The sequence below is a fragment of the Contarinia nasturtii genome, unplaced genomic scaffold (genome assembly GCF_009176525.2).
Source record: "Contarinia nasturtii isolate CC-2019 unplaced genomic scaffold, AAFC_CNas_1.1 Cnas_scaffold_350, whole genome shotgun sequence".
Taxonomy (NCBI): domain Eukaryota; kingdom Metazoa; phylum Arthropoda; class Insecta; order Diptera; family Cecidomyiidae; genus Contarinia; species Contarinia nasturtii.
This window is the reverse complement of record NW_022197705.1, coordinates 38,295-63,271: the sequence shown is the minus strand read 5'-3', so window position 1 is coordinate 63,271 and position 24,977 is coordinate 38,295. Positions and strand designations below refer to the sequence as shown.

At 34.0% G+C, this 24,977-nt stretch overlaps 2 protein-coding genes across 4 annotated transcripts; one reads left to right on the top strand and one right to left on the bottom strand.

Moving 5' to 3' along the window:
* Positions 1 to 6,420: 6,420 nt before the first annotated feature.
* On the top strand, positions 6,421 to 22,796 carry LOC116338277 (tyrosine-protein phosphatase non-receptor type 14). 3 transcript variants are annotated; one of them, XM_031763415.1, is made up of 10 exons: positions 6,421 to 6,513; positions 8,762 to 9,012; positions 17,927 to 18,406; positions 18,474 to 18,678; positions 18,855 to 19,480; positions 19,561 to 20,972; positions 21,034 to 21,512; positions 21,577 to 21,656; positions 21,762 to 21,925; positions 22,005 to 22,796. In XM_031763415.1, exons 2-10 carry the CDS (start codon positions 8,925 to 8,927, stop codon positions 22,131 to 22,133), a joined length of 3,663 nt encoding a protein of 1,220 aa, XP_031619275.1. In that variant the 5' UTR covers positions 6,421 to 6,513; positions 8,762 to 8,924; the 3' UTR covers positions 22,134 to 22,796. The 3 variants fall into 3 exon arrangements, with proteins under 3 accessions (XP_031619275.1, XP_031619276.1, XP_031619278.1); XM_031763416.1 differs by lacking the exon at positions 6,421 to 6,513 and adding an exon at positions 7,697 to 7,906; XM_031763418.1 differs by lacking the exon at positions 6,421 to 6,513 and adding an exon at positions 8,458 to 8,572.
* Positions 22,797 to 23,076: 280 nt separating this feature from the next.
* On the bottom strand, positions 23,077 to 24,902 carry LOC116338279 (cyclin-K-like). The gene is made up of 3 exons (XM_031763420.1): positions 24,073 to 24,902; positions 23,911 to 23,997; positions 23,077 to 23,845 (listed from the first exon to the last, which is right to left on the bottom strand). The coding sequence occupies exons 1-3, from the start codon at positions 24,757 to 24,759 to the stop codon at positions 23,315 to 23,317; spliced, it is 1,305 nt and encodes a 434-aa protein (XP_031619280.1). The 5' UTR covers positions 24,760 to 24,902; the 3' UTR covers positions 23,077 to 23,314.
* Between the last annotated feature and the right edge of the window lie 75 nt (positions 24,903 to 24,977).

Here is a 24,977-nt window from a genome sequence, read left to right as displayed (position 1 = left end):
AGAGAGAGAGAGAGAGAGAGAGAGAGAGAGAGAGAGAGAGAGAGAGAGAAAGAGAGAAAGAGAGTTTTAATTAAAACAGTTTTTAGATTCAAAAGCGGCGAAATCGTAAAATCATCATTTTCTAAATGTAAATCAATTTCTCGCTCTTTCTCTGATCTCTTGAAACACTCAAATCAAATATTCTCAATCAAGTGTTATTATTAGATAATATTTCGATGCTTCTTCATATTTGTTCTCAAAGTCATATCTCTCGCTGCTAATAATGAATCATCCACTGTTGAATTTTCATTTTCCATAACTCTAAATTGAAAAAAGACTATCGAATTCGGATGATGCAAAATGCGTTTGCAAAATCCGGCATTGCTTTCATTTGAAAATTTGAATGAATAACATTCAATTTCCAGATGTTGTAACAAAAAGATGAGCAGGCCCCGACACACACACAAACTGTACAAATTGTTTTTGTGGGTTTTTCATCTGTAGTCATATCTCTAAATACATGCATAAATATATTTTTTTAAAACATAATATCTTATATGTGTACAACTGTACACTGTACAAATGTATATACATAAATATGTTGCTCTAAATTTTTGTGGTAATAATTTATTGCTGTTGCGCTTTTAATAGGAAACCGCATGGAAAGCATCATATATACACATTTTTGGTGTTAGTTGTCTAGTTAGTTTATACTCTACAGTCGTAATTAAAAAGTTTAATTTGTGCGGATTTTAAGCAATAAACGTGCTGAAAAAAAGGAAATACTTGTTTATGCATTTGAAATAATTTTTTTTTCGGTTTCTTACTGTTTATATCAAAATTGGTTCTCATTCTCTCGCTCCCTTGGTGGCTTTTATACGAATATCCTGTGCTTAAGCTGCGCGTATACAAAATCAACTTGTATTATATACTAGGTCGCTGACTGAAATTGTTATCAAATTTTGCATAGCTTCTGCTTTTGAAAAATGCCAAATAATCCGGCCATTGTAAGTGATTTGCCATAAATCACGTACATAAGCTTTTGAAAGCCAAACCAACGTTATTTGAACATGGTTAAAAAAGATAAATGAGCGTATTTGTGCCAAAAATCCATTCAAATCGACATTTCCAATGTCATAACACTCGATACTTTAACAAATGTGCACCACAGTTTTCATACATATTTCGATTGGAAATTTGGGATCTATATGATTTGCAACAGTGGCCATAAGAGAAAAATCAAGGATTATTATTTAGCGCGTTCAATGCCATTTCAAGTTCTTTAAAATCATACAATTCATTCAAATCTGAATCGAATGCGAAATACTTAGTCTTCGGTTGACTGAATCAATTTCATAATAATCTAATGGTAAGCATAAATCGAATTTGAGAAAATATTGCGCATTTTGGATTTGTGTTCTCACACCCTTGCAAAAACACTCGTATTACTGTGCGTGTTTGTTGAGTGTTTTCATTGTACGATTTCATCAATGTGAACAATAATGAATACGAGCACATTTAAAACAAAACGGCTCTTCTCTCCTCTGTACACATATATGTGTTATTATTTAAAACCAACTGGTAAAATTTCAAAAAACAAAATCACACCCATGTAACAACAATCAAAAACATGTATAATCAATTAATTTAATACAAACTTCAACATTGGATGATGTTCACTCATTCCAATTACAAATAATATATGGCATACATTTTGGAGTGCTCTATGTTTTCATGCATACATGTTTGTTGACTGGTTTGTAATTGTAGAGCATACTTTTATCGATTGTATCATTAATATGACATATTCGATAGAAGTCGCTATCGATACCTGCAAATCATCTCTTTTGCGGCAAAGCATTAAGCAAGAAAGATTTTCTCTTTTCTTTATTCTTTGGAAATTCCACACGAAAATCGATAAAAACAATATGTCATTCGAATAAATAGACCCGTACATTCGAAGCGGGGGAGATGGAGGGGCTTGTATTCAATGCAATATTTCAAATGGTACCATTGATTTTGGGAAAAAGCCGATGTGAAATAGAAATCCGATAAGATTGTGCGATAATGGCTCGTGTACATGATGTTTACATGTCGTTGGTAAAAGCTTTTGTTATTGTTATTATTTGCACACCGACTACAACAAACGCACCGTTGTTTTCACTACTTGTATGAAACTCAATCGATATGCATGAGATTTATATGTTTTACACAAACATAGCTCTTTATAAAACCAACGAAAATTTACGTTTATTATCGTTGAACGGATGCAAATGCTCAAAATCCAAGTAAAATCTAACATCCGAGTCATGTTCAAATGAAATTTGCATATTTTGTATTTTGCATATTTCATGATCTTTGTGTTTATGAAAAAATGCGGAAAAAGGTGACAAATTCTAGAAAAGGTTTTGTGAAAAGAGCTGCACTTGATTGAAATATCATGTAAATGTCACGAAGCCGATGCTCAATAGATACATCTATCCTTTATGTGATAAAAACGTGATTTTTTAAAGCACTTTATATATATTTATATCTGAATGCATCAATCAGGATTACATAGAATAGTTTCGCATGAATGATTACAAACCTTTTGTTTAAAATTACGATTCGAGTCGATTGAAATAGTTCATACCCAGCCATAGCTGTATAAATGGCAAACGAACAAATTTCAATTGCAAGAAACACGGTAGATAAAATTAATGTACCAACAAATCCTTGCGAGCTTGATAATTGCGACGAATAAATAAAAGGACTCAACAGTGCAGAATATACGCACATAAAGAAAACGTACCTTTTGCTGCATTGCATGTCTTACATTTATATTTTGATTCAGCTCCATATGAACATCTGATTTTCAATATGGCATTTATTCCGAATTGAAACACTTGCTGTACCATTTAATTAGTACTCATATGTATGTATGCTTGTAGAAACGGGTGGCTTAGATGTAACAACAACACATCACATTATCCTGAATTCCATGCACGCATACACACAATAAGAGGCCAGAAGGATGTGACACAAGCGATTTATCGAAAATTACATTCCGTAACAAATTCATTTTATTGCATCTGGATTTTAATTTTAAAAAAACTTTCACTAAATACATCAGTTTTGCACCATTTTCTTTAGCCTTTCTAAAGAGCCAACTTTCTCCTTCCTTCTACTTTAGAATTAATTCATTAAATTCCCATCTCATTTTGTGTGACTTCCGATAGAAAACTTTCACACATTCAGCAATGTGTTACTTTTGCGCTATTTCGCATAAAATTCCATTAAAATCTCCTAATTTATTCCGAATTTGTTTAAACGGAGGCTTTCAGTCTATTTTACTTTGCACACATACTTGAGTAATTAAAATGATTAAACAATCGTAATATTTGCATTATTTCTTTGGAATTTTTGTTTAAATTTTGCGACAAATTTCCTTCATGTCAAACTTGGATGAATAAATAGAAAATCGCATCGCAACGCACAAAGCATCATCATCACGGTTCACTGTCAATGGGATAAAAGTGTTTTCAACCATATGCGCTTGATTCGTGCCACCACTAATGTCAATTACTTTTGAAATATTATAATTTATCTTTTTTTTGCACATCAAAAATAAATTGTTTCGTGATTTCGTCTTTTTTTTGGGCAAAAGCGTGATATTTTTCATAAAATGTTGACATATATATGTGAGATCGTGAATCATGTACTTTTCGCCGAGTGCGGAATAATGGGTGTTAAAAATCTTTTGTGCATGGTACCACAGAAAGAGACAGATTCCATTACGTTGTGATACCATGCGATGATTCATGCTTGACTTGCCGCCAAAAGAAGAATACAGTCGCAAAAGACTATATCAGACTTGCCGAAAAAAAAATATGTGCAAAAAAACTGAGAATAAAAGTATTGAGTAAAGTTTTCAAACGGCAAACAAAACGGCCACAATTTCAGTGAATCAGTAAAAAAACACATACGCTATAAACATGCAGTGATAATTTATCAAAATTACAATAATTCATGCGAATATAAAATGATGGGCTTCTTCATCGTGTCAATATAATTAAAATTGGCTGCATTATTCTTGTTATGCTTTAATAAATAACTTGAGGCCACGCATAAGAGACAGGTGCACGAGCGTATCATGTTAGTGTTACGAATCGCGCGACCTGCCATTTCTGCAGCACGTTTAGCACCGGGAAATTTTTTTTCTTACGGCCGATTTGATATGGTAGATAAGACTGTGAAACGTCCAATAAAAATCATCTTTCAAATCGTCTTCCAAAGGAAATACGAAAAAAATACATAACAAGCAGTTAATATGAATGCATTCATTTTCATTTTGCAAATATAAACAAGAAATTAACAGTCGCCGAGAAATAAACAGACGGGCTGTTCACGTAGCCCTTGACCTCGCCACGTGATGATAGATTGCAGTGAAAAACATCTTTGGATATACCACGCGTTGCTTTCTTGAAAGTATTCCTTTTTACTTGCCATTTTCAAGTGGCTGTTTTGCAAACAACAAAATTTACACAATTTGAATTTTTTACTGAAATGTAAAATGATCATTTAAATTATCAAGAATCGTACATATCGCTCGATACTTGTCGATTAATATCAAGTGGGCCACACATTTTGTATTAATTTCTAATTCTATTTCAACGCTTTCAAATAAACGAGTCAAGTTTGATAGCTACAAGAATTAATTCAAAATCAATAATACTTGAACTCCTTCTCTCTCTTCTTCTTCTCTGTCCTTCCATTTGTCTCAAGGAAAGAGGGAGAAAACATGTTTGTATTTCAATTGAGGAAAAAGTTTAGCAACCATCGAAATGGGGAGCATCTGCGCCTATGCACACGAAATTCGTCTGCATAATTGAAAGCAAATGATGTATGGATTCGGAATCGAACTTTGCATACAATTGGTTGGAAACGGTTCGGATTTGAATTGGCGCAGTGGAAAACTTTTCGCCAATTGTTTTCTACCATGCAATGCGTCTCGTTACTTTTCATTTTCTTTGCAACTTTTTCATTAAAACTATTCTTTCGCAAAACTCGCCGAAATGCGTATATTAAAAATATATGTGCATAGAGAGTTGTGAGCGAGAATGCGAGATTGAAATAAGGCAAGGGGAAAGATAGAGAAAGTTTTTTTTTAAATCCAATTCAGAATAATGCCAAAAATGTGTACTGATGCAAATGCAGCACAAAATTGCACGGAATAACTATAAAGAATACCTGTATTGTAATTAGTGCAAACCAAATACGGTCTTGCCGTTTCAGCTTTTTGCCGATTTCACAGTAACTGCACTGGTGCACTCAATTACATTATAAGAGGTCAACAAGTCAAAGTCCTCAAAATAATCGGCCAAATCAATGTACAAAATAGTGTAATGTAATTTATGCATCTAAACCTACGGTCTGAAACCAAAACAAAAAATACATTCAACTAAACCAAAATTGCTGTCGCATCATGTGATACGATTACACTATTGACTATGGGTTTATAAAAAACACGATTCATGGCATGATGTTCACGATATGGTTTAGTTCAACTTACACAAGATTTATGCTAATTTCATAGACTACAAATGCATGCCGAATTACTGTTGGATTATTTGCTGCGCAATACTTGAATACATTTTCAGCCAATTAAAATCCAATGATTTCCAAGGTATTTGAATGGTATGAAAAGGACGCCCCGTGTACAAAGAGATAGACAAAGAGTTAAGACTTGCTTGTGACATTTTAAGCCTTGGTCGATGCATAGAGAATAGTTATTTAGCACACCTTCCATGAATTATGAATAGAAAATAAAGACACCATTTGACTTGTTTAGCAAAGAGATGAATAAAATGACAGCAGATTTTGCTTAGAAATCAAATTATATCGCATCAGGTATCAAAAAAGAAAAACAAGAGCTGTGAAAAGTAAAGCTTCTTATAACAAATTCTAAAGAAAACTATGTTTGGTGATGGATGTCATATTCAGACTCACTATTACTTTGAAGACAAAAATCTCTCGTTCATACAAACAATTCAACGGATTGTTCATTGTAAAAAATTCTACTCAATTCATTGGAATGTGCCTAGTGCGCCATCTGTTGAACATAAAGTACAGTCGAATATTGAAAATAGACAGAAAACACACGATCAAGCTGAAACTGAACACAATATTTCTTTTCATTACTATTTTTAAATGATAAAAAATCAAAAATAACAATATTTCATCAAGACTGCATTGGATTTAATGGAAAATAACCAAAATTATAAATTTTACTCATTGATAAAAAGCTTTCGTTGAATTTTTAACTCGAATGTGCTTATTTTCTGTGCGTTAAACACTTTTGACTGTATTTCATGCTCGCCTTAATTGAGCAGCAAATAGAGAGTGGTGAGTGAGAGCCGAACTAAAAGAGAAAATATCAACATGAAATGTCAAACTGAAAAGGCTTCAGTTTAGTTTGAGTTTCGTATTGGTTGTGTTGTGTTTGTAATAAGAAAAAAAAATGTAAAGTTTTCTATTTGTCGTATGAATAATATGGTAAAACTGAATATTTATTAAAATCTTTATGGCTAGGCAATTGTACTAATTGGTTTAATTCAATCGTGGCATAACTAAATCGCAAGTGAATTTTATCTTGACCATTTCATGCTGGTCTTGATCTATCGATCTTGAATTGTATTTGGAAATCAATTTATCAAATCAAATTCATAAATTCCACTAAGAATATGATGGTAATTCTGTATAAAATGAATACACAATTTGATTTTAAATTGAAATATGGGGTTGAGCCATCGGAATTGAGAAAAAAAAAATTGATGTAAAGTAAGAACATTAAGAAATACGGCGACAGTAATAAACAATGTAATGTATAACAATGTATGGCCAAATAACAAAACTATGCAATACATACAAAGCAAAAGATCCAATGTACACGGGCATCAGAGTCGAATACGAATCGTTTGTTGTATGAGAGGTGTGCAGTGCCGTAAACAATGAAGCAAGTTGCATTTAAGTGCAGAGAGTTAGGTTGTGATTTCAATTCCAATACACACACACACACATGCTCCGATACATTCTTTCGGTCGACTGTGCGACTGGCACGAAGCTACAGATTCAATGGATATCAGTGCAACGCACAGAAAATTCATTCGTTCAATCGGTAAAGATAAAAATAAAGGAAGACACAGTCAATGAACATCATCGAGAATTGACCAAAAAAAAAACAAACATGTACGCATACACACTCAAACTCCAATATACAAACACATTCGTCCATTGCGACGGGAATAACGATAAAAATACATTTTTTCCGTAATTTTTTTTAAAGGTTAAACGTGAAAATCGAATTGAAACAAACTGAACAACACAGCAAGTGAAATTGCCGTATTGAAACGAGAGCGAAACAACGCGATTAAGTCTAATGAAAATAAAAGAAGAGTGTGTATCGGTAATTCTTTTTTTTCTTCTTCATCGTTTCTCATGTAAGTGCATCGAGCGTGCGACAGGTGTTTTTTTCTCTCACTCGGTTCATATTCACTTCGGATTTGATTGCTCTCTCTGTCTTGTGTGCACCTCTTGTGTGTGGTTCGGTGCGGTTCGGTGTATGTATGCAATACGCTTCACTGCTGCTCATTTGTTTGTTACATGAATTCGACCGACGTTCATATATATATTTAGTATTGTTTGTCTAACGAGAATGGCTGGTGCGTTTTGTTCATAATTCGTTGAATAGTGCGTGCATACCGCTTTTTTCCCGTCTGCAACTGGATTTTTTTTTTCGTTCTTTGTCTACTTCGTCAGTTTGTGTTTTTCTCTCGTTCGCGTGTGTTTGTATCTGTATTTGGAGTTCGTGTTCCGAATGAGTGCATTGTCGCCTCTTTATGTATACATTGAAAAATCCGGATGCAAAAGAGTTTCGAACCCAAAGAATGTTTGTGACATTTTCAATTGATTTGCTAATTTTTTTTTAATTAAAAAGAGAGCTACATCATAACCAAAAATTTGTTTGAAAAAAAAAAAGAAAACAAGAAAGTGTTCCATCAATCGAACGTGAGAACGTAATGTAGAATGACTAAAAATGTTCTTTATACACCTACAATTTAAATTCGGATCCATATTTTCAGCGCCATTATATTAATGTCATCGTTTAATGCCGAAGCTCACGATAAAAGAGGCATGAATTCACAAAACCGACGTATTTAAGTTATAAAACACGAACGATTTCAATCGTACATATATGTTTTTTTTTGTTCTGCGCTTGATTAATTTGTAAAAAAATTTGAGTTTTCCTTGCAAAGCGAAAAAAACAACAACATTCTCTTGCGTGTGTGTAAATATACAAATATTCGTGTGTATCGTTGACAAAATTGAGTGTTATCGTATAACAACGACAGATTTAGTATACGTGTGTTTATATGTACTTAGTTCGTAATGGATTTTCGATATAAAATTGTGTTCTGCTGGTGTTGTAACATTTTTAAATCAAAGAAAAAGAGAAATTCTACTTAGAAATACAGTTTGAATAGAAACTTTAAACGATTTTGCAAAAAGAATGTGTTCGATTTAGTTTCATGTGTACATGTAAAAAAAAAACAAAGTGAGTGGCTATCGATTACGATTTAAAGAGAGAAAAAACCACCTACAAAATTCGACACATGGCCATTTGAGTTTTGCCACGATATTTTTTATTTGTTGTTAATATTATGCTAGTTGTGACATTGTGCGAATCTTAAGCGATTTTAATAAAGTTGATATTCTTGTTTTTTTTTCTCTTTCATTTATTCAGTGTGAGAGAAGAACGAAAGAGAAGATTGAACAAAAAAGACGTGAATACCATCTGATCGGAATTGTGGGATATTGACAGCTCAGCGAAATAAAACGCCGATTCCAATAAATTAATTCAATTCCAGCGTGAAGAAAACACAAAAGTAACAAAAACACATGAAAAAATGCCATTCAAAATCAAGCTGAAAAAATCACGGCATTATAATGTCACATCGAAGAGTTTGTTCGTAATATCTGTTCATCATTTGCTGGGTAAATATTTGCGCATATTTTAAATTCCATCGAGAGTGAAGGCTTTAGATATAAACAGTGATCATTGTTGTGTTTTAGTTTTGTTGTTGGTCTTCGTGTAAGAGAGTTACGCATATTGGGGAGAAAAGAAGAAAAAGTAGAAAAATAAGAAGAAAGATGAGATAGAGCGAATCGAAATACACGAACATACGAAACAGAAGAAAAAATTGCGGCAATCAAAATAGTCATCATGTGTGAAGAAATAAAGTTGTGTATTCGCTGTCTCATTACATTGGCATTGCAAAAGTGCTTGTAAAATGTGCGAAAAAAATTCTTTGATTCTATTCATTTATTTGCCAATTATGTTTGTCTTTCTGTGCACATCAAAAACTGAGAAAGACGTGATTGGCGAATTACCGGCGCATACACACTATACCACCGTCTTATTATTTCTGTTTTCATTGTTTCACCTGATAATTTTCTTGTAATTCATTCGCATGGTGTTTGTATATAATTAAATTATTTCGCGATTATTTACATGAATACAAATTGTTCGCATCGTCTAAATGCACATGTGTACAATCGTTTACCTTAATAATGTAGCTGTTAATAGCAAAGAAGTGTTCGATTACCTTTCCTTCTTCTCTCTCTCTCTCTCTCTCTAAATATCCGCGTTACTGTTCAACGATTTCGAAAATATTTCTCTCGTTTTTAATTTTCGTTTTGAATCAGTACACGCATGTCTTCGATGATTTTTTTTTTACCTCAATCACTTAATCAAAAATGAAAATCCATTCGTATGAAATTTAGAAATTTTCGCTTGCATTTCAATTGTTTAATTACATATATTAATTGCACCTTTTCATTCATGGTGCGATACTACCACATGTTTTTATTTTTTTTTTTTAAATGGATATGGTTCCGTTTTATGGTGCCAATGAATTCCAACGAGTTGAGAAAGCGCATTTTTATCGCGTACCGAAATTTGAATAAAACACTTCCAAGCAATTGTTCGTCATATTGTTTAATGGCCGATAACATTTGAGATAATGATATTCCATCGGAAATTCCTAGAGTAAAACAAATCCATCGCTCACTTTGATATTTATAAATATTGGCGTTTATTAATAAACAGTGTATAATTATTTCACATGTTTTTTTGTTTACCATATTCCTCAAAATAACTTTACATATATTATATCTGTCTCTGGCATTCATTTTTATTGGCGAAACTGCCAAAATTCAAGGGAATGTTGAACACGTGATGAGAATTTTTCTTCAATTTTTTTTTGTTCCTGCATTTTTTCCGATTCAATTTGAAATTCTTAGCGGTTCAAGCACATTCCAAATGTGTATAGAAATACATGCTTCAGGCATTTAAATGTGACATTGGATTGTCTTTTTTTCTTTATTTGCAGCCGATGATAGACTTTCGCAAAAAAATGCGATGTGTTGTGATGTTGGCGTGTTTTTTTTTCTTGCAATCTTCCCACACTGGCAATGCTTGAGTGCAACCGTAAAATCTATAATTGCGCGCCCAATTCATATAAATAAAAATACGTGTAATTTCGTTGAGAAAACAAAATAAAATGTAGCCCAGTAAAAAGCAGCCATGAACCAGATTATGCATTTACATATCGTTGCAATACATATGTGTGTCATTCGAATATTGAAATGCGCATTTTGCATATTTGAATATTCCTTCATTTTGTGACAACATACAAACGTTTCTTTTTCTTTAAACAAAAAATAAAAGATTCAAACAGTTGTTGTTGAATCGAATAACATCCGATAAATGAAAAACTTTGAATAGTAATTTTCTTTGCAAATGGTGCACGAAGCAAAAAGAATCGTCTGAATATATTCTACTTTAAAAGAAAATAAAATAAACTGCAATCGGACGACAGCAACGAAAAAAATCGAATGAAAAGTTTTGTTTGTAATATAAAAACTTTGTTTTATTTTTTCAATGAAAGCATTTGTTTGTATACAAGCATGAATTAAACCGAATGTGATCTCTGTTTGTTCGTTATATGTGTTTTCAATCTGTCTTTAAATTTATGGCTACTGCAAGATATTGTCCTATTTTCAAATGATACACAGAATGGACAACAAATAAAAAAAAAAAACACAACGAACAAAATCAATACGACATGTGCTGACACAGAAACAATGTGTTTATAACCGATTCACAATTTTGTTTGGCCGTGATCATTCCGAACGGATTCCATTCCGTTCATAATCAAAAGCACTGTGTTCCGGCCGCATGTGTTTCACTGGCCTGATAAATTCCGCTTTCTTTCTTTCAACGAAAACCGTTTGTTTGTTAAAAAATATATATATTGTATTTTGTGATTTTAAGATACCATGTTTCGCAGTCATGATATTATTGTGTACGATTGCAATTTTCCTTTTATTGGCAACCATTTTTATTGCAGACCTATTGTTGTTATTCGATTCAGCAAATTCAGCTGTTTTTCTCTCTCTCTCACTTTTTCTCTTCGTTTTGTTCGTGTATTCTATGTGCAATGCATGCATTTACAAAGTTTATATTTTAAAGACACATAAACAACAATGAATTAAATGGACTTTAAATTACTTGAACGTTAGCGTGCATCGACAAACTTAATCGAAAGAAAGTCAGTTTGGAATTAATAATAATCAAAAACTTTTCACATCAGTTCAAACAAAGAAAAGTTTTTCACATTTGAAAGCAGTCTTTTCTTCCGGTCTAACAACTTTTACTTAATCATTTTGTTTTTTTTTTTCTACCGTTTGTTATCTTAATCAAAAAAATAAAGATCTTGAACTATTTTCGAGACAAATGCTTATGCAATCTTGCGCCTAAAATTCTGTCAACAATGTAATTGAAGTGGAAGTCTTTATTTCAAACGCTACATTGTGTAGCATTAAAAAGTATTTTGCATTAAATGAAGGACATGTATGTATTTTTTCTTCTTCTTTTCTTAAAGAATTTGCTTAATTTCGAGTTAAATTAACGGCATTCATTTGAATTGAGTCAGAAAATTTATGAATTATATGCGCCAAAACGAACAATTTGTGGTTGTGTTGACCTTTTGAATGTTTGATGCGCAAACTAATAATTTATTATTATAGTTTGGTCTGTGCACAGTATTGAGTCAATTGTGTGTTATGACAATTTTCATGTATTTTGGAAGCAATGACTTTTAACATAAACAATTGTCGTATGCGCCTTTGTTTACATAACAAAATTACATGCTATTTTTGCCATTCGCCTTTGAACGACAACCGCAGTTCATTGTTTATTAGAATTATTTAGCAGCCAGACCAAAACGCATTAATAGAGACATAAATCTATGGCTTAAATCAACACATATTGATCACGTAACATAACAAGAGTTGTATGGTATGTTTGACGATCACGGTGGATTGACCGCCTGTCACACTGTGTCGAGTGTATGCAATGAGCACGGTGCCAGCTTGATTAAGTCATGTCGTCGACCAAAGTCATTATGAATAAGATCGATATATGCATATTTTCTTTAACTAATGCTAATGTGCTTAAGAATAATTACAAGTCTCATTAGTTGAATTGTATATTGAAAACAGAAACAAGTGTATGAACTGTTTGTATGTACGCTGACAAGTGCCAATGGACGAATGAATGCAAAGAATGTAAGTTTTTCATTCATCCAAGTATCCAATGCATTTTGTAATAGATCCAATAATCATTGAGGCAACACAGCAAGTGAATAATAATAATAAAATATATGGTGCGACTTAGTTAAGTTGTGCACGAAAAGCCCGTTTTAATTAAATCGGTCTTTGTACGAGTTCAATTAACTTTTTGAACGGGACAAACAAAGTCAAACTCGTAAGAAAATGATTCTCTCTTGCATATAGAATCTCTTTCTCCCGTTCTCTTTAAGGTGGAAGAGAGAATACAGAACGAAATAAAAATAAAAACGGGCCACAACCCAGAAATGTCATAAGTGCGCGCTCGTAAAATTAATAACAAATCCAGTTGGTTGTGGCATTTCTCACACAAAATAACTACGTGTACGTATTTCATCAAATCTCTAAATTGGATTTTTTATTCTCTTCTACCCAAAGCTCCATTGCAAATTGTTTACTTTTTTGTGATTCGCTCAGTTTTTTTTCTATCTATCTTTAATACATTGTGGTTTTTTTTCTTCTTCCATTCAATCTCTTTCACTTATTTGTAGTGTTATACAGTGTTTTTTGTATGTGCATGATAGAAAAATAGATTACTTGTTGTTCTGTATTGATCTAAGCTTAATCCAAATAATACAGTTAATAAATGTGTCAGCACTTCGAATGCTTCTCATATAGAATTGGTTTTGTTGTAAAAACGCAGCTTCTTCGAGATATACAATATAGATTTTCAAATCGGAACGTCATTTTATACGATTTTGCTTTCATGGCTTCAGCTGTAAGCGAAGCTACTTGGCCCCAGCGAACACAATGTATTGTGTATCTCATTCATTTCCTGACCGGCATGTAATTTTTTTCGAAATCCGATCGTTGAATACAGATAGCTTTCAATTTACCCCGGTTCGTAGTATAAAACTCGGCACTGATATAGACGAACGAAAACCAGTCACATTCTTTAAATGCTTAGTCATTTTAAGTGGCTTGCACCCAAAACGGAATGAGAACTGATAGCACTAGAAGAGAAAAATATGTCACGAACACTCTAACAAATATTATCAATTCGGTTTATTTATTGTGATTGCTATTTCTTGTACACTTAAGTATTGTGACGTCACAGCCATTGTTTATGATGTCATAAATACACGTGTACTTCATTCTCTGTATCTGTTTTGTTTTTGTTTTTTTCGCTTCTCTCCTTTGATTTCAACTCAGCCGATCAAGATTTCTCTGTCAATTGGATGTATTTGGATCTTAATCTCGATTACAAGTGTGAAATCACACGGCTAGTAACAATGAATGTAGTAAGCATGTTGAATGTTTTATTTTTCACCATGAACTGCCGCCTATGCATAACTCTAATATCATATCTCTTGAAATTCGCTCGCTGTATTTACAATTCACGAGATTGTTTTGTATATTAAACTAATAAAAAAATAAGAATGAATATCTAAATTCAGTGTGCCGCAACAGCAGCCAGCTACAACTCACACATGCAATGTGACTCACGGTGATTATTATGTTTTTATGGGAAAATAAAATAAAAAAAACGATCCGTCTACTCTTACTTTGTTGTGGCGTTTCTTTTCTCCGAAACGATAACGCATGCCTAAAATTAGCCGAAGCCTGAGAAAAAAAATGTATATACAATATAAAAATAACGAACGCTTACACCAATTGTATGATAAACGCAAATGACTATGCTTGGTTGGCGAGAATAAGAAACGAGTTCACCCAAAATCTGTGCACAAAATGGGCATTTGAGAAGAAAATACAAACAAAGCCTAGTTCACGGCATTCGCTTGAACGTCGACCGCCATCAACGCTATACGTCTTCGTCGACGACGACGATGTCTTTCAACAAATCATCGCTTAGTTTTGATGTCGAGATCATATCCATTACATATTAATCCAATTACCTAGTTTTTCTTGTTGTGGCTCGATTGTGCTATATATCCAAGTATTTCCGAGACTCTACACTGTAGTGTTTCACTGTTTCAGCAGAATGTTGGCAGAAAGTTTTTTTTCCGCTTACTTTGTTTTTCGAACAGAACAAAGAAGAAAACACAGGTCATAAATTCATGCATACACGAAAAGATCAAGGTTGTACGTGATGCTGTTTACAAAGTGAAGAGAGTTTTTTTTAAGAAAATATGCAGACAGAGTGTTAAGAGTTAATGGTGCAGAAAGTTGTATGTTCGGACACACGGTGCATTCAATGGAGCGAGTACACGGTTGCATTTTCATTTTATCTACAAAATTGAATCACGTTTATTGGATATATATGCTTAAACATCGATGCTCTGCACCGAAAAACAGCGAAAAAATATGTGTTCCAACGGAGAAAACAAAGACCTGGTACATTTTGGTTTTTTTCATCTTCGCCTCTCATTTCGAATATCTTCTTCATTTCTTCTCTGTTGTAGTGAATTTTTTTAAAGAAAGCAATTCATTTTGCTGTGGATTCTCTGAATGAGAAATCAAATACAGACCATATATTGTGATGAAGAGTCAACATGTTGTTATACGTTTCAACTACGTTTTATGTTGCAATTATGCGTTGATTATCATTGTAATGTGTGTGTCTCAGCGAGACACACAACCTTACCGGCGGCAATAATGGAAGATCATAGGGTAAGAGAGAGAAATATGAAATATCGCGATGGTACAATCATTTTTGCTTTTGCTCGTACTTTTAATTGTGTTTGCGTTTTCAATGATTGCAAAATTGAATTGTGAAAACTCCCAAACAACACTTACAGCACCATATCTATTTTGAAGCCAATTTCTCAATTCAATTAATCATCATATCGTCTTTGTGACGGTGTATGATCCGAAAATAGCGTAAGTGCTTATTTGATTTGTGTGATTTCATCCATTTATCGACACTTACCGCTTTTTATTCGTTCCGACGCAAAATGGCGCAAAAAAAAAACTTAATGAAGATAACGCCTCTTTAGAAATCATCACACACCAAACTAAATTGGTACGAAATGTACTACGTTAAAAATTTATATGTGAAAATAAATGTAAAAAAACAATTAAAACAACAACAACGGCTACAATGAGCATGCTTGTAATCGATAACAAGCATTGTTAGGCTCGGTTATTGGTTTTAATAAACTCTTCGAATGTGCGATTTTTCTTTCTTTCTTTGACACATAAATCGACTGAATTCATAGACCTGAAATCGAGGAAAAAAAAAAATAAGATAAATGAGCGCTAATCACCGTTTTACATGAATCGAAAAAACGCCCCATTTACATTGCATTCGTGCCGAAGCCGGAGTGTTTGTATAAGAGTTATTCGAAATTCAGTTTGATGACTTCGGCACTTTCCATGTTGAATGATCTCCGATTCTCAACTCCATTCGATGTCGATTCACATTCACACGCATTTTTATATTTTCATTAAGTTCATCAATCGATCAACGATTGGGCTTATAAATAATAACAATAAAAAGACGTCGTTTTTGTTGACTTTCGAAATCATTGTATTGATTGAATCATGCGCTCAAGAAATCAATAAAAATGCTCTTATCGTCGATAATGAATGAATTTTGTTGTGAACGATACGTGCTCTGCGTAGCGTTGTGTTTCAATAAAAGTTGAAAAAATGCGAATAGAGGGAAAAACAAAGAAATTAAGATATCAATATAATGTCATACGATTTCCCTTTTGTTTTGTTCATTTTAAAAATGAAAAAAAAAAATGGATAGTTTCTGTCTTTTGTTTGAGATCGGCGATTTTTGAATGGCTATTCACAGTACCAAAACAATGCGGAATGACGGCAATTTAGATAGATCCAAACATATTGCCACTTGAAGTGAAAACATAAATCAACACACATATTGTGAATAGGGAGAGAAGCACATGAATGCAAAAAAATAATTAAAAAAAGCCACGCTCATACTTTTGTTTACATGCGAATGTGAACATTGAGCGTGTACCTTTATGGGAACTACATTCATCATCATCATCACACACACATACACAGTCACACTAAACTGATTTTAATCATAGAGCCATAGTCATAATCATACGCAAAAGCACACAACGTGTGCGCCGCGCGCTCAATGTGAAAAAAGTGCGACGGTTGTCATGTTTTTCTGTCATGTATTGCTGTGTGTATGGAATGGAACAGAGAGAGAGAAAATAAAACGAGTCATGTATTCAAAGCGATCAAGCCAGCCACTGCAACTTTACCGAATACATTAAAAGTTTAGTCGATCTGTGACGCTCGTCTGAAGCACTAAAACTTTTTTGTTCGTGGTGCGCGTGATCTCACGTTCTTCGCGAATTCAATTTTTTTTTTCGTTTTGTATACACACAAAACGTGTGTGTGATGCCCAAAAACGGAAATCCACACTAAATTTAACGTGAAACAAAGATAGAGTAACAAGAAGTAAAAACGAATCAATTTAAAACAATTTCGCACCGTTTTTGGTGTATTTTTGGCCAGAAGTAACACGTAATTGAGGCTATTGTAAATCAAACAAACGAAGAGGCATTGAGATATATTGGATAAAACAGTAACCGCTAATTATGTGAATATCTTTTTACAATTTGCTGCAGCAAAACCATATTTTGATTGCTTAGTTCGGTAGTTTTGATTTTTGATGCCGAATTTAACGAAACGTGAACAAGGCCAAACGAAAACGAGAGATTCACTTCAAGACTGAACAACAATTTACTCCAATTTTTTAAACGAACCATCGTTAATCAAAGAAAAACTGAGAAAAAAAAAACATATATGTTAACAGAGCGCGCTCAGTGGGTTTTTTCTTGGTGATTTTTAATAAATACACGACGACATAACATTTATCAGTGCAAAGTGTGTTGACAATTTAAAACAAAGTGAGAAAGAAAGAGAGACCAAGCAAAGAATAAACGTTCAAAGTGAAATTCCAATGGAATCTCACTGATCAGAATTTAAAAACAGAAGAAGAAGAAGAAAAAAACTTGTCTGTTTGTTGTGAATGAGCAATGACTCATAGTTAATGGTTCATCACATTGCGAAAAAAAAAAAAATGATTGCGAATTCGATTGGAATTTATGAATGAAAACACGCGCATTTTAAAATCACAGTCTGCTCTCAGTGAGAAACAGCTGCAACGATTTAGATTTGTATCAAACAACTTGATGACTATTTTTGATGTCTGTTTCTTTCACACGTGAACACAATACAAAACACACAATGATCATAGAGAAAACAAAAAACTCTCTAAACACAATTCATACGGTGCAATTCGAATCGTTCGAATGTTTTTTTATTTCAACAGTTTTAGATACACCGACAACGGTCGATTGCACGCTCAGTTCGGAAAGCACTGGTTTGGAATGTTTGGAAAATGTGTGCCAACGTTTATCGATAAATCAACCGGAATTTTTCGGTTTACGTTATATAGTCAAGGGTAGCGAAACTGAAATGCGATGGGTGGATCTTGATCGGCCGCTCAGTCGTCAATTGGAGAAACATGCAGCCAGCCCGAAATTGTATTTGCGCATAATGTACTATGTCATCTCAACAGCACTGATAACCGATGAAGTGACGCGAAACTATTATTTTCTACAATTGAAGAGTGATGTTGTTGACGGTCGCATACTGTGCGATCCAAGGCAAGCCGTTGCACTGGCAATGTACTGTCGACAGGCACAGTATGATAGCTACCAAAGTGAACGGCACACCGTTGACTATTTGAAAACATTATTGCCATTTCCACGGCATATGATTGAAGCCGGATTATTGGAAACACTTACCGGTATTGTTGGAAACACTTACTTTTGATACTAATCAATCAGAATTCATATGATAATTTTTTTTATTAGAAGAAGTGCTACAACCAAATCCAGACGTTCAAAGCCTAACTCAGTCGGCAGCCGAAGCTTTATTTATCACCGCATGTCAAAACCTTGATGGATATGGTCAAGAGCGATTCAACGCTAAAAATGATTCAAATCACATGGTTTCACTTGGTATCACAGTTGCTGGTATTGTTGTTGCGACCAATGATGGAATGTTCACATTTTATCCGTAAGTTTTATGTGAAAATGTTTTTCCATTTTTTTTTTTGTTTCATTGTTTTATTGAGTTAGAGATGGAGTGGATAAAGTGAAAATAGAAAAAAAATATCAAACCAAAACCAGCTACAAAGCTGGTATTATGTTTTTCACTTTAATGATTAAATTTGTTATACTCTTTCTCTTCAGGTGGCATGAAATCAATAATGTTGTCAATCACAAGCGAATTTTCAACATTGAGTGCACTGAATCACAGAAAAATGTTAGCTTTCAACTGCAAGATGCCGATACAGGTCGTTACTTTTGGAAGTTGTGCGTGTTGCAACACACATTCTTCATGAAATACGAACAAAATCAAGAACATCCGAATGTTGAACAAAATCTCTTCCAAAATGTGCCAGAAGACCTGAACGAAAGTCGTGATAATTTATTCGAACAAACGTCAAATATTTATGCATCTGATTCGCATATACCAGCATCGTTATTGTGGAATCAATCACATCAGCAACTGCACCCACATCATACCGAATCGATTGTTTCATCAAATATGTCATTAGCAGCTAGTCAACAACAATTGCGAAGCGCTTATGAACAGGGCTGTACACCGGTGCCGAATGACTACACACATCGCAACAGTAATTGGCAATTGGTTGGTTCGAATCAATCATTGAACAATGGACGAACTCAAAGCACATCCTGTTTAGATTTGAGCAACAATAATATTCAGGTAGAACGTGAGCGATTGAAGGCATTTTTACCTGGCTATCGACCGACACCAGATTACGAGACTGCAGTTCAGCAAAAGTATCGATCAAGTGAGTAAATTCCATCGGCAGTGATATTTTTCAATTTCAAAATTGTTCAATTAAAAAATGAAATCGAAATACATTCACAGACACACACATCAATTCTTATTCGGGGAGTCAGCCCGATGTACATCAAGCTACTGCAATCACTGACGCAATTTTTGGCCATCAACTACAACAAAAGTATCCCGATGTAACAAACGTTTCAACAACGAATCCAATTTATCAGCAACATTTTGCCGATCCAAACTTTATGGGCGTCGATGGTTTATCACATCAATTGCAAATGATGCGCTTGAATAAACCGCCTCCGCCATACCATACAAATCGATTTAGTTCCACATCAACGCCAGATCTGGCGTCACATCAATTGCTTGGTTATCGCGGTGCATATGGTTCTAGTCCAGATTTGGTAACAACGACGCGTACATTTGTAAATCAACCGCCACAATTTATGTCACAACAACAAGTGTATCCAGCATCAACGGCACAATCGCAAACATTCCGCTATCGATATGCCCAAGGCATCGTACCACATGGTACATATGAAAATTTAAATTTCATCGATGGGCATTCAAAACTTTCGCAGAAACTACAACAGAATGGATATCGAAATGGTTCACCACTGACAAATGGTTTGATTAAACAGCACAATGGATCGATTGAACCGATTTATGAGAACATTCCATTGCCATGGCAAAGTGAAAATAGTCAAGCCGAAATGCGTGATCGTGCGTCAAGCATTCAATCGGCACCCGGTGTTATGCGCTTCAAAACACAACCGCACCTGAATCAACAATTCATTAATGACACAAAGAACAGTAATTTTGCCGTTTCAAATACCAGCCTGTCCACGATGAACGATTTGAAAAACAATAATTTGGCCGAACATGCGCTGTTGTCAAAGAGCACATCGAATCCAATCGATCAACATCATCATAATCATCACAAATTTGCGCACAATACATCAACACATGAAATTGACGGACGATCAGGTCATAATGGTACTGTGATTGCGATAAATTCAAATTCATCATTTGAACCGAATGTTGAAATCATTCAACCGCCAAAACAATTTCAACAAAACGATAAACCAGTGCACAAAACACGCATCGAAATTACGGCACATGACGATTCAACATCGACCAATCATCATGATGCAAGCAATCGATCGTTGACCACATCAAATGTGCTTGAAACGTCACAAAGTTCAACGTTCACCAATCAAACGGCGACAACAACGGATTCTGGTGTCAGCATGGAACATAAAGAGAAAAAAAAACGACGATGGGTGTTTTTCGGTAGCAGCAGTCATAGCACAAAAACAAACTCAAACGATAAGCATAAGAGTGCCACACTTGGCCGAGAAAAGGATAAGGAGAAAACGAAATCATCAAAATCGAAAATTATTTCACGAGACGAACAAATTTTGAAACACCGATGGTCGACGGGCTTACCAAAGCTTCAACCATTAGCAGCCACAATTAGCAAAGAAAAATTGGTATGTAAATCATAAATCAGGATTCATTGCCTTGTACTAATTTAGTATTGCTTTTTTACAGTCACAAATCTTGGAAGAGAAGCTTCATGATACGAAAATATATATGGAATTCGAATCGATACCAAAGCGTAAGGAGGGTGCACGTTACGATTGTGCATTACACGAAGAGAATCGCATCAAGAATTTTGATCCGAATTTCCTTCCATATGACGATAATCGTGTTCGCATTACGCCGAGCGCGGGAAATCGATTAGGTTACGTGAATGCGTCACACATTCAAGTTACAGTTGGTAAAAAGCAACGATTTTATATTGTATCACAATCACCGCACAACACACAAACATTGCACACATTTTGGCAATGCGTTTGGGAGGCTGATGTTTACTTGATTGTTCAATTATCGGAAGAGATAAATTACATCCCGGAAACCAGTGACAAATGTCTGGACTATGGACAATATCAAGTATTCCAGGAATTTTCACAGAATACGGGTCGATGCATTACATCGAAATTCAGACTGTATCACACACAATCGCGACGGTTAGATTCTTAATTCGAATACAAGTGAGGAGGAATGAAATAATAAAATATTGAAATATTACAGGTATCGATCCGTTTGGCATTTGAAATACACCAACGATTGGGCTGAACAAAATTGTGCATCAGACGTAGACACTTTTTTAGGTAAGTGTCTCAGATTTCAACCAGTGCCATGCTCTTTGTATATTGAAGAATATATAAGTTTGAAAGAAGAGAATAAAAATCTAATGTGAATGATTTCAATTGCAGATTTTCTAAAAGAAATAAATTCGGTTCGTTTGGCTTCGATAAACGAAGTTCCACCTGGTCACAATACAAATCCGCCTGTATTGATTCATTGCAGCGAAGGTGGTGGACGGGCCGGTGTTACACTATGCTCTGATTTGCTGCTCTACACTTTAGACCACAACCAGGTACGTTTTTTGATTTCATATAAATTCATCGTTTTTATCAATAATATATTTAACTGACTCTGCTTTTCCTTCCTCCCAGGATTTGGATATACCCCGTGTTGTTGGTCAGCTCAGACATCAGCGAGATAACATTATTCCGTCATTAGCCCAATACAAATTCATTTATTCATTACTAATACATTCGTTGAAACAGACACGACTCATTTAATTTTTCGTCAAGATAAAGAGAGTGAAAAAAAAACTCATTGTGTGTACATATAAATTTCTATACATATATTATTACTAAATCCAAAATCGTGATAAATGTGATCATGATCATTTCATTTTCTTTTGCGCATTCGAATCGATCTATTTTACATTTCATTTAAACCAACTCACAAGTATTTGTTTATTTGACTGAAAACTTCTATTTTTTATTATAATTATCTCTTATTTTTTTGTCTCTATAGTATTTTTTTTTTTACATTGATTTATTGTAGCAAGAACAAAGATAAAATTGAAATAACTTGCATCTTTGTCCAAATAATCTGTATTCGTCTTGTCTTAGTACAGTTTAGGAGATCATCAAGAGAACATTGAATGAATGCATAAAATATATCGATAAAAACGAAAAAAGTTGACATGAGATTCGAATAATATTGCAAATATCACCAATAAATATCAACGAACGAGTTTTTTTTCAGTTTTTTTCCCGTTTAAAATAATGAACGCCAACATTTACTTAAGTAAAACTATTTCGGTGTTCATAAATTAAATTATTTTGGAATATGCCTTACATGAGCGTACAAAAATCATGCCAAGCCGGTATTATTATTATTATTTTGATTCCGGACGCGAGAAATTTATTTAGAAAATGTGACTTAAAAAGCAATTAATTGTGCCTTCAACCAGAATGTATATTGTAACGTTAGCATTATATCACCCGTCAATTGTTTATTAAAATTTAATGAAAATAATTGAAAAAAACACACACCATTATTACATTCGTATTGAAATATTGATTTTTTTTTCCTTTATCTTTCACATCATCCAATTTTTTGAGCAAACGAAATTGTATAGAGCCCTACGCGAAATAATCGCACGTGGAATAAATGATTAATGACCAAATATTGAAATTATAAAAATCGTTTTGAATATAAAAATCGACTATCCTTTGCTTCCAACAATTTATTGAAATAAAAGTGAACATTTTTTTTCTCGTCATATTTTAGGTATGAATTTTCATTGTTAAAATTAGTAAACGTTAAATTAAGAAAACGTTAAAGAACGATATTCTAAATGTGTTGACATAAAGAAAGAAAGAAAATACTATTCAGTAAGTATTAATTAGTAAAATAGCATATTGGTCGGTTTTAGAAATTGATTTGAGATCGTGTATGATGTTAATTTTCACGTTGGACCGTGGTAATAATTCCTGGAACTAGATGGTGGTGGTGGTGGTGGTTGATAGTAGGCAGCAGCTGTATTTGATTGTTGAAATTGTTGCATTGTAGCTGGTTGAATGGTTGGTGGCATTGCTGGTTGTGGATATTGCGTTGGATACATGTTATTTTGTACGGGATGCATAGCAGGAGCCGTTGGCATCGTTGGTCCTGCTGTAACATTGTGATAAGATTGTTGAGCGTAAATCGCTCCATACGTTGATGCATATGAATAGTGGACATTTTCGTTCGTTGTGATTAATTTCGGAATTGGTTGATTATCCAATGAATTGTCAACCGTTTGTACTGGTGGCACCACAATCGGATTGGCCGGTTTGACACTAGATGGTGGCGGCGGCTGTGTTGGAGCCGTGTTTGGTGATTTTTTAATCATTGGTGAGCTTGGAATGCGTTTTGTTGTCGGTGGACTTGCTTTACTCGCTGGCTGTTGTGGTGGACTCTCAACACTACTTTGATTCGGTTGGTATAAATCTAATACCTGGAAAATACAATACATAAATGATTAATAAAAGATTACAATCACTTTATAAATAATATACTCACTTGATGGCAAATATCTTCGAGTAGTTCCATTGTAATATCAGCAACAAACATGTCCCACCATCGGTAATGTATATCAGTTCTGCCGACCTGGGGAGAGAATCACAAAAGCAAAATGAAAATAAATGAGTAATGGAATCGTAATTTTTAAGTGCTAACACAGACCCAATCGTCAACGTTGAATTTAGTCAATTTACTCGCCAAATGAATCATGGCAACTGCTATTATTTCCGGTTCCCATTGCAGGCAAACCGTCGTACTCAATGAATCGTTTACAAAATTCCATGCCATTTGCACCATTTGTTGAAGTTTTGATTTATCTCCCTTTAAACACTTTGCATATTTCAAAAGGAAATTATAAGGATGCTCAACTTGAAGATCAAATTTGATGGTTTGTAAAAGAATTCGTTCAAGTGTCATCACTTCTTCTTTTGGATCATCACCGAATGACTTGAATTTTGGATCTTGCAGCAATGTACGTGCTGTTTTTATTATGTCCATGCATTTTTTCGGTGTTTCTTCGACTTTTCCCGCTAAGAATAGGCAACAACATGCCGTTACATAACGTGGAAACGTTTTAAATGAATGAAACATGTAAAATCGGTGGAAGTAAACAACTCCAGTTGCGACTGTATTGTGACCCAGTCCCATTGATGTGCCGCATTGCATGATAAATCGTGCACCTTCCTTTCGATAACGTCGTTCCGTTTCACATTCCAAGCCATCACGAATTGAGGGTGTGTTTGTCCGGAGTTCTTTTTTATCGTAATACCAAAACGGCATTTTTTTTAATTCAATTTTTAAACACTTTATATTTCCACTAACTTGGTCAATACTTTTAATAAAATTCATATACAATGCAATATACAACCGTATTTTTTGTCAAAATCGTTCGTTTTGTTTGTAATCATGCATTCTTTAAAAAATATTACAAAAATAAAACTCAAAAAAAATATATTCTCAATTTTACACAATTTAACACCATCCGTGTACGAAGATTGTTTGACAGATGCTATTAAACAAGTTTTTTTGACGTTTATTCCAACACCATTACATATTATGGCTGGTTC